Raw genomic sequence first — 13,837 nt, 5'->3', positions numbered from 1 at the left:
TCAGCCAGTGAAATACTGGTATTAGATGATGAAATGATGAAGAGCTGATACTGAATAGGAAATGCAGATGTTTCCCCCAATTCCTGTCTTTTAAGTCCACTGCGCGATGGACAATTTTCAGTACTGAAGTGCACAACAGAAATTATTAACATTCATATACACATTTTATTGTTTTATCTGTATTCAAAAAGGAAAGCACATACAAAAAAGAAAAACATATGCAAAAGATTAAATATTCATGCCCTAGGTTTAAGTAGTTTATCAATGATTGAATGAGCTGGAGCATCTGCAATACGGGGTTTTGGGACTTAAGTAAAGACAATTATTCAAGGCAAAGAGGTCAAGCAGAAAAGCAAATCAGCTACTGCTGGAAACTCATGATCTTCATACATTGTGCAAGAAAGTCAAATATTTGCTTCAACAACCATAATGTAACCATTAACTCTTGCTTCAGATTCTGGCACTATCTGACTGCATTTAAAGGTCACATTGGTTAAGAAAAATGCAGTTATCCCCAGCTATTCAGAACAAATATATCATCAATAAAAACTTGAAACAGAAAAGTACTTCCACAACTTTTACATTAAGTCTCTAAACAAGCACCAATCTTCTCTCAGTATGCAAGGAATGGTCCTGCTTTCACTCAAATCAGCATCACTGACAGGTGAAAAATGCCACCCACTAGAACACCTCTCACAATGCAGGACTAGCTGGCTCATGCAAAAACTGAGCAACTATTGAATAACAGTGATCCAAGACTTTTATAAACACATTTCTGTAAAGTTAGGAACTGGTCCTTGTGATCACTGCTGAATTTGGGGAGGGCTTATGTAGGAGACCACTGGAATAGACGGGAAGGAAAGGAACAGTCCTTTGATCTAGTGCTAATTTTAGACTCTTCTCTTTGACAAGCTTCAGTGAAGAGGTCTGTGGGGGCAGAGTATGAAATGAATGCTTTTTTCCTGCTTGTTAATGGATGTGCAGTATGAACAAGTTACAAGCAGGCATCCCTACTGCAAGCATGGGATACATTTTCCCCTTTTGTCCCACCAGCTGTGCAGGAAAAGCTCCACAGAACAATTCAGCTTCAAGAGGAAAAAAAGTAGCATGGAATCTTTTGTCCTTCAGGAAGTTTCTCTATGGATCTTTTAGACATGACTTTTTTTTTGTAAAAGCTACAGCAGTTAGGCAAATAGTCCTACCGACCTGGTAACACACCTTGGACGTATCAAATTTTCCGTTGGAGATCTACATCTACAATTTTTTCCTGAATTAGCACTTCTACTTTGTTAAATGTTTTTTCTCCAGAAAAAAATGACATCCAAGACTGAACACAAATATGCTTCAGAATAAATGAGTCTGGCATGGACATCAGTGTCCTTGCACATTTCCTAAAATGCTTTCAGCCTGACAGTCAGTTCTCATTTCAGAAGACACAGGACACTTACCCCCTTCTTTATCAACATTTTTCTTTTTTTTTTTCCTTTTATGAAGCAGAATTCACTGTGCCACCAAACTAAGACTTATTTTTCACTGCTTCTATTAACTTTTGTTTCTTACTTCTCCTCAGGCCACAGATATGTGCTGTTTATTACACTGCATGCCAAACACTATTCAAAGTAATACTCCCTGCAGTATTATTTAGCTCAAGAATCACCTGAATTCATGGCTTGAAACAATCTAACCCCAAATCACAAAAGATTCTTTATTTTCAGAGATTTATCATTATTAAACAAATGTTTCCCCCCCTTAGAGCAAGGTGTATTATTTTACAGTATTACTACAGTTCTCCTGGATGGTAACCCTGCACTAGCTGTCAATCAAACCATTTTGCTTGAAATAGCACCAATGTTTGATTAATACAAGAAAAATTATTGTTTGCAACAACCCAACCACTGGATACTCACCACAGCAATGACAGGAATAAGCACACCCAGGTTCCCTGCACTACTGGAGGCCTGGAGAAGAAAAAGGAAATGATCAAAACATGTACAAAAGCATTTCTAAAGTACTTGCTATAAGACATATTTCAAGCATCAAACAATTACAACTCTGTGTCTTGCAAAGAGATGTGCACAAGGTGGTCAAGAGAGCACCCACAAAATCCACAGGACTGAACACACCCTGGAATCCTTTAACAAAGCTTTTCAGGTTTTCCTCATGGACTATTGAAGGGATTTTTTCCGCTGTCAGCACACAGTCTACAGATATTCAATAACTGCTAGAAAAATGGTAACTTTAAATGGGTGGCCACAAACAAGTGTCAAATGTTTACCAGAAGTTTCATTTTACTATCAAAATGAAGCAAAAAATAACAAGCCAGTAAAAAGACAGGATTTTCAAGAATTTATTTAAGCAGAAGGAGCAATTTTCCATTGAAATATAAGAAGCATAAGGAAAATACATATTTCCTTGGACTTTTTAGGACTTTTTAAATTGCATCCTATACAAGTGTGTTTGCTCCGGCCAAGTAGAGTATTTAAGAACTAAAAACATTCACTGAGCACAGCACATCATTTCTCACCTTTTCTGATCAGGCAAACAGTGATGGCACAGACACCACACTGAGACATCTCCTCTCTAAAGTCTTTCCCAACCTCCCATATTCCTCCACACTGGATTCGGGAAAGAGGGAATGCTCCAGCTCCCTCCTTACAAGAGAGAGACTGCTGGCCCCACAGGGAAGAGGCAGGGAAGATGTGCTAACAGGATACAGCTTTGCATGAAGTGGAATAAACCAAAAGGAAGCAATTAAAAAAAGCAAAAACGAAGAAGGAAAGAAGAGAGCCATAGAGACACAAAGCCAAATAGTCTTCAGATGAAACAATAATGGCACAACCCAACTCAAACAAACTCCAGTTATCTTTCCTGGAGAGTCAAGATAAAACAAAACAAAAGATGGGTCTTAAAATATTTTTGAAGGGAATAAAACAACAGCACACAAGACACTCTAAGGGGTAGGGACAACTGGAGAAAGTCACCATGGTATTTTTGTTAAATTCAGGACAATCCACCGCATGTGACTCACTGCTTCAGAGTCAGAGCAGAGATGCAAACTAACTGCAATAGCCAGAACTAGGCACCAACAGAACTACAGAAAACTTTTCTGTTCTGCTTTGTTACAAAAAATTAAATATCAGCCTCTTCATAATAATACATGGCACTGAGAGTGAAGAATATGGAATGACTTCCATTCCTGGGCACACTCAGGAGATATTCATGTCAACTACTAGGAATAGCAAAAGAAAAAAAAAAAAACCACCATGCTTTTATTTCTCCTCACAGAAATCACTTCTGAATGGCTGAAAATAGAACAAATAAATCACTGAACATTTCAATGGTTATCTCACTGAACATTTTAATGGTTATCAAGCAAATTTTAGTGTGCTGAGAAGAAGAGACACAGGCAAACTAGCAAAGAAAAAACTGCTTTTGTTTGAGGAGTGCAGCACATGCAGTGTTCTACCCTCTTTATCTCTTGAAAATGAAGTAACCCCATCTTCAGAACACCTTTCGTAACTTTTACTCTGCACTGAGTAGATGCTCTAGTGAGAACTGCTCTCAGTACCTTCACACTAAAGAAACACTGCCTCCTAGCTCAATCCATCTGAAATCTGTCATTTCTCCACTTGCAGAATTGCACAGCTTTAAGTCAGTGCAGCAGTTTGTCTCCCATACTGATTCCAAAGCATCCCGTGTTTCCCTTTGCAGCTCTGCCTCTGACACTCCAGTTCAGGCAGTCTCAGCTGAACTGCAGCTAGCCCCTGCTTTATCTGGGACACTCCACACGGATCAGTCAGGTGTCTGAAGGCATTCTAGACCTGCATTCACACTCCAGGAGCAGAACTCACTCTCAGGCTTAGCATGGCGTGGGTTTTCCCTACGTGTCTAAGGGTGTGTTTAGCAGTGCAACCCACGTAAAGCACAGCTGCACACAATTAAAAACCAGCACATATCTGACCTTCAGTGCTGGTCCCTTCTCACTTGCTCTCTCACTAGCTCTCTTTCCTTCCAGCCCAAGCTGAACAAACAGCTCCAGCAAGTTCATCAGCAGTTCATCCACAAGGTGCTCTTCCTGGATGTTGGCAGCAATGTTGGCCAGGGCGTTAATGACTGCTAAGGAACAGTGCCTGAGGAGAAAAAACACTTATGAACAAGCAATTCCTCAGGTTTTATATTTTCAGTGCTTTCTTCATAATATTGATAGTAACTCTTATAATAAGGCTGCTGACATATTTTCACCCAGGTTTTCTTCTTGCTGTTTTTATGAGCAGCACATCACTTTACTGACAATTGAAATGCAATTGGTATTTAAGTGAAAAACTATTTTTAAGTTGTGCCTTTGAGGATGTTCCATTTATGATGCTGTCATAGCCACAAGGAAAGTACTTTCCTGTGGCAGACAAAAAGCAGCCAAGGGCAGTGTTTCTGTTTTGGGAAAGCTCTTGAGCAGAAGAATCAGAACTCATATCAGTTGTTGAAGCTGAGATTGCATTGTTAAAAGATACTGACAGGAACAGTCCTCTCAGCTACTCCCACACTGCACTGAAAGGTATCCAGCCTACCCCAACTACCAACAGAGTCAGTAATAATCATCTAGCGGGGACAACAGTGCATAACTTACGTACAAAGAATTATATTCTTAATGGTTTGCATTTAATCCCTAACAAGTACCAGGATCACAAAAAACAAAACAAACCACGCTCTCAGATTTTCTGGGCTAAGAGATTAATTACTGTAATTACAGATAACATAAGTTATCAATGTCAATTATCTTTTACAAACACTGACTCCTTACAGAAGTAAAAGTTATCAATGCTACCTGTAGTGAGGAGCATTTTCAGGAACCTCTGCATATTGAAGTGCTATTATTTTTTAATTAATCTATTTCTTTTTAACATGAAAGAACAAAGAACAGTACAATTTACAACCTTCAAAGTTGTAAAAAATGCAAATTTCATAGTGGGAAAAACCCCAAAGCATCACAAAGGGTATTTGATATAGTTTTCATACATTTAAGGGACACGGCTAAGTGTTACCTGTATCCATGGTCCTTACAGTCTTTTGTGGCAGAGTAAACAACTGAGCTTGCTTTAACACTGATTTGCTGAAATAGATTCCACACCTCACCGTAAATGTATTGCTGCAAAAAACCAAAACCAAATCCCTAAGTAAATTCAATACAATCTCTCTAAAGAACAGCCCTGTAAATTCTAAGTTTTACCACGTTCTTCCAATAGGTGTGCAGCCACAGCCTGAGTAATGGTTTCAGCTTCCAAGAAACAAGCAGTAAAAGTGCTTTTGTGAATGTTTTTAATTGAACAAATGTTACAAAATTTATTATGCTCTTTAACTCTGCCTTCCTGATGGAAACCGTTTTTTCAGACTTCTGAGTTCTGGCAATTAATTACTTGTTCAGAGGCACAAATGACATTTGGAAAAGGTCAGTTAATCTTTGTATAACTGAAGACGACAATCTTCCACACTTTCAAATGTATGAACCTACAAGACTTTGAAAGTTAATTACTGATACAAAAAGAAAATACTCCCCACTTATTTGGGATAGAGCAAGTTTAAAAACCTAATAACTTTTGAAGACATTGAGTTTGGTGGGCTTTATAGTCTTCTTTTTAAAAAGACTTTTATTTTCTATGGGGAGTCATCTTCTTTACAGGGACAGCACTTTACATGTTATCACAGCTTTTGTTTTCTGATATCACAAAGACTGTACAAGTGTCTACCTGTGGTGAAGAAAAGGGAAGCTTTAAAAGCCTTCTGCAAATGCAGTTCCTAAAATACAACTCCATTTAACTAAAGGAAAGGGATCATGAACTGACATTCTCTTGGCCAATTCTTTCCTTACATTTCCAGTGATGACCAAGCAGCCGAGCTGATCAATGATGAGTACGTCAAGATGAGAAGGTGGCTGGCAAAACTTCTGCTGTAAGATCTGCAGGATGGGTTCCATCATTTTTGGGGTGTCCCTCAGTGCCACTGCAATGTGCCCTAGAGCACGAATTGTGTGGTCAGGAATCAAATGAGCTTCCCTGTTAGGAAAACAAAGAACCCCAATGTGACAAATGTAACTGTTCAACAGTTGTCAAGACCTCGGTCACATTTCATATAAGGAAGTAACAGCTCCTATACATCACTAACAGCTTTAATACTGCCACATTAGATGATATATTTGCACAAGTTGATTTTCAAAATAAAAAATTACCTCTCCCAAACTCATTATTGAAGAAATCCACACTAATCCATGAACAAACTGTTCTAAAAATAACAACAAAAAGAGGCAAAAATGATGGGCAAAATACTAAGACAGACCAGCTACTACAGAAGCCCCTCCATGAGACTTCTTGGTTGGTGAGTCTCTTAAGAGCAGAGCAAGTCAAATGCCACAAGTGACATGGTATGTCTAGACAAAAAAAAGACAGCTGAAGCCTAAAGAGAAACCATCACTCAGTTGAGGACTCAAAATTGGCTAATATTCACCAAAGATCTGTTGACTCAATCAGCTAAAACTGAATCCATACCTCTCAGTATGAAAACAGGGGCTCAGCTCTGCAAAGACTTGGCATGGGAAGATCTTGACCCAACACACAAGCCCATTAATCTCAGAGACATTCAATTCTAAAATAATGCCAGTACTTATATCTTAGAATAAGTCTCAGATTCACTGAGTGAAAGAAAAATTGGTTTGATGACTGACAACTTACTTATCACTCTCCTGAGAGATGTACAGACGGTTGGATAAACTGGCAAGAAAGGCCTCAACAATCACTGAATCTATAGTCAAGCCAGCTTTCAAGCACCTGGAGTAACAACGGACAGAAAAAACATAACGCATCAATAAAACATACCACTTTTAATTACTGTAAATGCATCTATATATAAGGGAAGCAGGTTTATACTGAAGAGTAAGAACTGATTGTCAAGGAACACTGCAGATACATTTTAAAAACTGAGCCGAGTTTCTACTTCTGCTTTCTCCAGAAACAATAAAGATGGGAATATGCAATAAGGTAAATTCGGAATCCACTACTTTGAAACTTTAATTCCTTGTCTCTAGTCACCAACTATTTGTCTTCCCTCTAGCTCTCTGTAGCTGTCTAAAAGGGAAGAATAACCACTGTGCACACAAGTGTGTGACAATCCTTCTGTTACAGGAGGCTCACTCAAGGTGATAATCTAAGCTCAAAACAAAAAAAAAAACCTACTGAGTATCTACAAAAACATTTACCTACTGAAAATGGTGACTAGCAGATGTGGGAAGCAAAACAATAAGACTGAATTACTATTTTACAATTAGGCCATAAACAGAACCAAGAGATGCCTGAAGGAAAATGAAGTCATGACCAAACAAGGCACAAAGACTTCATGGCAGCACAGAGCAGCACCTTCTAAATGGGCACAGCACTTTTCTGCCAGGGAAACAGCACATGTTCAGCATGGTGCCAGTCCCCCTCTTACCTGCAGATGTTGTCTATGGCAATGTCACGCAGTTGCTCATACATGGATGGCTGACCTTTCTTGCCAGGCATTACATTTAGAGTGGACTCTGAATGCTCATTGGTGACACTAATCTTGATGTCATTCCCACCTACTAAGAACATGGGAGAACAGAAATCAACACCACGTGATGAGCTATACAAGCCATTACTGCCTTTGACTATTCCTAAATTATTCCTAAATTTAGTCAGTTACTTTACTGTACTGCTTTAGCATTACAATACTGCTTTTGCATCAGCAAGTGATTAGAATTAAACATTTTTCTTCTGGAAATCATAACTTGATATTAAGGTTTAAAAACAACAACAAAAATCTGCCAAATGTCAAGACAGCCACTGGCTGGAGCACAAGATGTGTATGGGGAGTTGGAGGTACATGATCTAGTTCACTGTGGAGAAGAGGCAGCTTTGGACAGACCCAGTGGCTGCCTCCCAAAGTGCAAAGCAGGCTACAGGGCAGACAGAAGCAGCCTTTGTAGGAGAATTAGACACAACAGCCTCAGCTTGAAACAAGGGCAGTTCCAACTGGGTATGTGATTTCTTTTCCCTCCCTGTGAGGATAATTATGTGCTGGTTCTGGCTGCAGAGCCTCATTCAAGACAGAAGCACTCAGTGCAAGCACGAGAGACCCAGCAGTTCTACTGCTTACCCTTAGATACACCTCTACCAGAATTTCATTTGCTTTCCTCCTCTCCACCTCCAAAAAAAGAATTACTCAATTCCATCTCCATTTCCACCTGCAGCTGTATCACCACAAAATACCAAAAAGTATGAAAAAGCCACACAAGTTGAAAAACAATCACTCTGGAGCAGAGGCTTTTTTCCTTTACCTGTGTGATACTGGCTGTGGTATTTGTAAAGTTTCACAAGCACTGGGGAAGGTATCACAAGAAAGTCTCTCAATGATGGATTGACAGAGTGAACCACAACAGGGAACCTCTCACACAAACGACCTAGACCCTAAAAAGGAAAAAAAAACCAAAACAAGACAAACCCAACAAAACATAGCTTTAGAATAAAACAGCACTATTTTTATTTCAGCTGCAAGCTTGCAACTTGAGCTCAATACAAAAAAACAGAAAAAAACCCAAATCCTACATAGTTTTGAGAGATTCAATTTTTAGCAGAAGATTTAGACATTTTAAGCCTCTAACTGTTCTAGGTTATTCTAGAGTGTGTCATATACCAGTCAAGCCTGGCTGCTCTCTTCCTCGGTGTTTTCACAGGAGTTACATGAAAGGAACTGTACTCTCCAAAAACAAAATTACTGTACAAGTTCCAACATTTGAAGGAACCTGACAACTTACTACTTATGTGGTGTAAAAAAACAAATTTGTACAACTATGGGTAAGTGCCCAATAAGAAGACATAAAAATTAGAATAACCAAGGCTTTCTTAGTCTAAAACCTCAGTGACCTGCCAGTCCCAATATTTTAACTATTTGTGTAATGGACTAAGGAGCTAAATAGTTCAGAAATTAAATACTGGTTAAAAAGCCCTCATAGATATTATTCTTCAAGAAGTAGTTAAGAAAATTCTAAAAGCAGTTGTTTTCACACCACATCTCTGAAATGCAAATGTAGAAGACAGTGATGAAAGTAATAAAAATAGCAGGTAAAGTGTTCTAGCAGCCCGTAAAACTCCCCAAACTCTCACTCACTGATACGGTGAGTAATTACAGTAATTAATGACAAATACTGTGAAGACAGACCTGCAAGCAGCAAATTAGCAGTGGCAAGTGAGCAATTATGACTTTGCTTGAGGTTTTTGACTGCAGCTTCTCTGATAACTTGATGCACAGGTTTTCTGCACCTTAAATTAAAAAATCCAACAGAAAAATTTATCTTAGATTTGTTATTAGGCCACACACAACTCAGTGCTTACTGGAATTTCTAAAAAAACGGAGAGAATTTATAAGCATCAATCTTGTAGTATAAGACTTAGTGCTGTTTCTGCAAAAACAGTTTTAGAAACTTAGTAGCTGCACCAAACAGCTCAGTCAAACACTGACTGAAAGAATGACAGTACTTAAAGCTGATTTTGAGCATACTTCATACTGAACAGAAATCAAATATTGCAATGTCCAAAGGAAAAAAATCCTTCACATATTCACTGGATGTAAGATTTATAACAGAAAGAAAATAGAGGAAAAGTGAGAAAGAGCTTCCCAATCTTGCTAGCAATGGAGAAAAAGTATTTTCTTTAAAAGAACCACTGAGAAATATTTAAGACATTAAGAGCAATATATAAAACAGAAACTAGAAAATAAATAGCTGTATGTAATTCAGCATTTATAGCGTCCCCTTGAGATAAGTAATAGGAAGTTTCTGTCTCCATTTCTATAAAGAAATGTCTAACTACCCAGCCAACTAATCTGACAACCTTTTGATGGAAGTTTTACTCTAGTATTCTAAAAGCAGAAAGTATTCCACTGAAATTTAATATTTCTCTGAGCACCATCTACTCTGTAAGTATTTCTACAACTTAGAACACAACAGACAGACACTGCAGAGACCAAAGAGCATTTTTACTTTGCTCATCTTTCACAGCCCACACCATGAGATCCACGCAGGCAGCGTTGGCCTGACAGCGCAGTTTTAAAGGGCTCAGTTCATTGTGCAGTCGATCCACATCGTGGAGGATTTTCTGAAGTTCTGACTGGCTGCTGTTGAATTGCTCCAGCACAAAATCATGGACTTCCTTCACAAATGAGTTGGGAAGGTCTAAAGAAAGAAAAGGAAGCAACATTATCCTGGAAAGATGGAAGTCAGTGTATCAGAATAACAGCATATATAAAATTCATTGCTACATTATAGATGATATTATTTAATCAAGTTTATGTCCTGTCTAAAAGATAAACTTCATAACAAAGTCCACCAGCGAACAGACAATTCAAATGCCATCTATTAATCCTTTTAATGGCGCTCATAATATTTTTTCTTACTTTCATAGCACCTTTTAATATGGAAACATTTCAGAATACAAATTTAATACCGTAAGTAGAGTTCCCAGGAAGTGCAAACCCAGTGTTCAAGCACTCAATACAAAGCAGATGATGGTTTGTAATCCTAAACATAATGAAGGATAAATTTTAAAAAATGACAAGTACTATACCTTTCATATAGTATAGTGTGTCTCTCAGCATTTTAAACTGAGCAAGGTAAAGAGGGTCACTGAAAGCCTTGTAATAGAGATCTGTACTAGTACCAGTCTGAAAGAGAAAAGAAGCAATCTGCTAGATTCAAAACAAAGTATTCTCCATTATATCAATAAATAAATCTCACTCCACCTTTACAATGTAAACAAGCCTTTAAAACAGGTACAAGAAGAAACCTCAGCTTTTCCTCCTTTACTTTTAACAAAAGCAAAAGTACAGCTATTCAGTGCATTAAACAAGATTCAGTCAGTTTGATTTGAAGAGCACGTCAGTTTCTCAAACAATGGGGCTAAAAACAAAAAAGGGGAAAAAAGGGGGGGATTCCAAGCTCTCATTTTACTGAGATAGCAGAAAGAGAGGCTGAAGCTGTCTCCACTCAGACCTACATTTCGAATGCGGCAGTGCTCGATGGGAGGCTGAGAGCAGAGCAGAGTCATTTCTGCACACATTTCAGCACACGCCCCTTTCACCAGAGCTTTATGCCCTGAGGAAATGAGGCAAACTCCATAAAATGTGGTGGAGGCTGTGACAGAACTGCACCCAGGGGAGGGGAGAACAAGAAACAAGTCCTTGTTCTGAAACGAAGACTCACAGACCTAAAGAACCAAGTCTGCCACCTCTGCAAGTAAAAGTTCATGAACTGCAACACTGACAAACTCAGTAATGGCACCTTGAAGAGCAGCACTGATTTCCAAGCCACAAAGTGAAAACAACCAATGCATTTCATATATGTGAAAAAAAGTTACTGCAATATGCAAGAACGACCTTAGTCTACAGTAAACCAGTTTGGGGCAACCAATGCTGTAATTTATTAGGACAACAGAGCTAATGCAGGAAAAGAACTATTTCCTCCTACGTTAGTGAAAAGTGTCACCTCCCTTCACCATTTTTACACAGTCCAAGGCTAGATTTAAACCACTGAAAGAACTGGTCAAAAAAGGAAATTAGTATCATTTTGCAAAGCAAAGGCATACCTTACATAGGTAAAATACTAATTTTGCAAGTAATAAAGCAAAAAATGAAGCATTAAAGTAATTAAAGGAGGAAGGTAAAAACATACCTCTGTAACTTCAGCTATAACTGCATCTAAGGTCTTCAGAAGAGAATCCTCAACGATCTGCTTTACCTATGGAGGAAAAAAATCAAACTAAAACAGCATGTTTCCTGTTAGTTTCCTGTAGTGCTTCCTAGAGTTAGTGACTCTAGATAGGAGGAGAGTATCATTTAATACAATTTTGCCTATGCACAGAAAACACAAGTCACTTCACTACAATGCATCAGATGAAATTAAGGCTGCAATAGGAACATTTGAGCCTCTCTGCTGTTCCAGAATAGCTGATGCCAGAAGCGGACAGAGCCTGCAGCTTCTGTCACTTGTGTGAATTCCCAGCAAACAAACCCTTCAGGACGAGTCTCACTCTAACAGCAAAACCCAATCTTCTATTTCAGCAACTAGCATTATGCAGGTTACACCAGAACAAGTGGTCTGCAAGACTCAAGCAGGAAGCAGTTGACATAAGCTTACTTAATTTTCCAAATTCTGCCCAGTTTATATGAGAGCTTTTCAGGAACGCTATTGAAGCGTGACATTAAATGCCATAAAAATAACATTACGCAAAGCTTGAGAGACAAAGGCTGTCGTTTTACTTGAAATTCTAAAAGCTTAAATTTAAACTGCATCTATTTCTAGAACACAGTGTCACTGCAGTCTACATAAGGAGCCATCACGTACCATGTTCAACAGCTGTCGGAGCATCTCCAGTGGGATGTTAAACTCTTTATTGTTAATACCATTGAAGAGAGGAGAAACTGAAAAGCTGGAGCTGATTGTGGAGAAGTAATAATCAGGATCCAGTGCACTCCCATCAGGAAGATATGAACCTGATCAGAAAAAAATAATGGAAATACAAGTTTGAGGAGAGAAAGGATATTAATTTTCTTTAATGGAAACATTTAGCCACTACAAAAGAGTTCTTTCCAACACAGTCTAACTTGACAGAGGTGCATTTGAGCTCAGCTGCTGGTAAATCAAGAGAGAAAACTATGATACAATTGTCATTAGAAGTTTACTATCACAACAGAGAATTCATTACAATAATGCGTGTGCAGGTCAGAGATACTTCTGACAAATCTTTCCACACTACTGATGTGCATCTACCTGAAAACATTTGCAAATGCCCTTTAGATCAGAAGCACAGAAATGCAAAGAACAGGTTAAGTCAAAACTATCTTGCAAGGTTTTCCCCTCTATTAGATGAAATGAACACATGGCACAGTGTTCATCTTAGAATAGGCACCAATTCACCACTGCAATTTGAAAGCAAAGAGAATCAAATTATTTTTCAGATTGAAATACTCTATTAAGCAAACAACTTGCTCAGCAAACTGCTCTTGGCTCTGTTTCCTCTTGAGAAATTACATCTCATGCCTTTCTGAAGTGCTCAGCTGGCTGTGCTAGAGTAATGTTCTTGTGATTAACAGGCTTTCAAGCAAGACTATTTATTGACAACAAAAAAGAAAGTCCTTGGTTCTTTTTTTTAAGCTGTTAGCCTTGGCCAGAATAAAACCAAGGTCACTACTCATCTTCAGAAGGCAAGACTATCACAACCTATATCAACAGAAGTAATACAAGGACTGACTGTAGCCAAAATATTTGGTAGAAGTTAGTACTGAAAATAAAATCCTGACTGGAATAATCATAACTCTACCAACAGAAAGACAACTAAAATAATTCCAAAATATAATTCCAAAAATTTTACAAAGTTCTCCACTACTCACCTACAAATTTAAGATTATTTCTGTTCTACTACAGCATCTCTCTAACCTGCAGCCTTGGCTTTTGTTTATTTTTTTAATTCAAACCATTGAAGAACCACAACATTGGTTCCACACGGTAAACAGAAGATAAACAGATGTGTTCCTACTTGGCAATTTAAGAATTACCCTGCAATCCTATTATATGACTGAGAAAGAGATGCCTCCAGAAATAACAATGTGAAGGAAAAAGAAAAGCAATGTGGAAGAAATTAATTTAAGCCAGGGTTTGAAAGAGGAGAATGGCCCAGGAACAGAGCAAGTTCAAACTGTTAAAAACCTCAAAGGGCCAGACAAAACCAGAGACACCAAAACAGCTCAGATGCAGAGCTAGTCCTCCACATGATTCATGAAG

The 13,837-nt window shown here is 38.3% G+C and overlaps 1 protein-coding gene across 4 annotated transcripts in view; it reads right to left on the bottom strand.

The window, feature by feature from the left end:
• Positions 1–13,837, bottom strand: part of PI4KA (phosphatidylinositol 4-kinase alpha) — a 54,695-nt gene that overhangs the window by 33,985 nt on the left and 6,873 nt on the right. For 2 of the 4 annotated variants that reach the window (XM_048322436.1, XM_048322437.1), the window contains 12 exons: positions 12,401–12,549; positions 11,729–11,794; positions 10,626–10,722; positions 10,043–10,234; positions 9,223–9,323; positions 8,342–8,471; positions 7,474–7,606; positions 6,720–6,815; positions 5,864–6,047; positions 5,040–5,143; positions 3,962–4,130; positions 1,908–1,958 (listed from right to left, as the gene is read on the bottom strand). In XM_048322436.1, the coding sequence (XP_048178393.1) occupies positions 1,908–1,958; positions 3,962–4,130; positions 5,040–5,143; positions 5,864–6,047; positions 6,720–6,815; positions 7,474–7,606; positions 8,342–8,471; positions 9,223–9,323; positions 10,043–10,234; positions 10,626–10,722; positions 11,729–11,794; positions 12,401–12,549 (1,472 nt within the window). The remainder of the gene's footprint in view (positions 1–1,907; positions 1,959–3,961; positions 4,131–5,039; positions 5,144–5,863; positions 6,048–6,719; positions 6,816–7,473; positions 7,607–8,341; positions 8,472–9,222; positions 9,324–10,042; positions 10,235–10,625; positions 10,723–11,728; positions 11,795–12,400; positions 12,550–13,837) is intronic. The other 2 variants (XM_048322439.1, XM_048322438.1) reach the window with 1 other exon arrangement.

Source organism: Corvus hawaiiensis, chromosome 18 (assembly GCF_020740725.1).
Source record: "Corvus hawaiiensis isolate bCorHaw1 chromosome 18, bCorHaw1.pri.cur, whole genome shotgun sequence".
NCBI classification, from domain to species: domain Eukaryota; kingdom Metazoa; phylum Chordata; class Aves; order Passeriformes; family Corvidae; genus Corvus; species Corvus hawaiiensis.
This window is presented reverse-complemented; position numbering and strand designations above follow the sequence as displayed.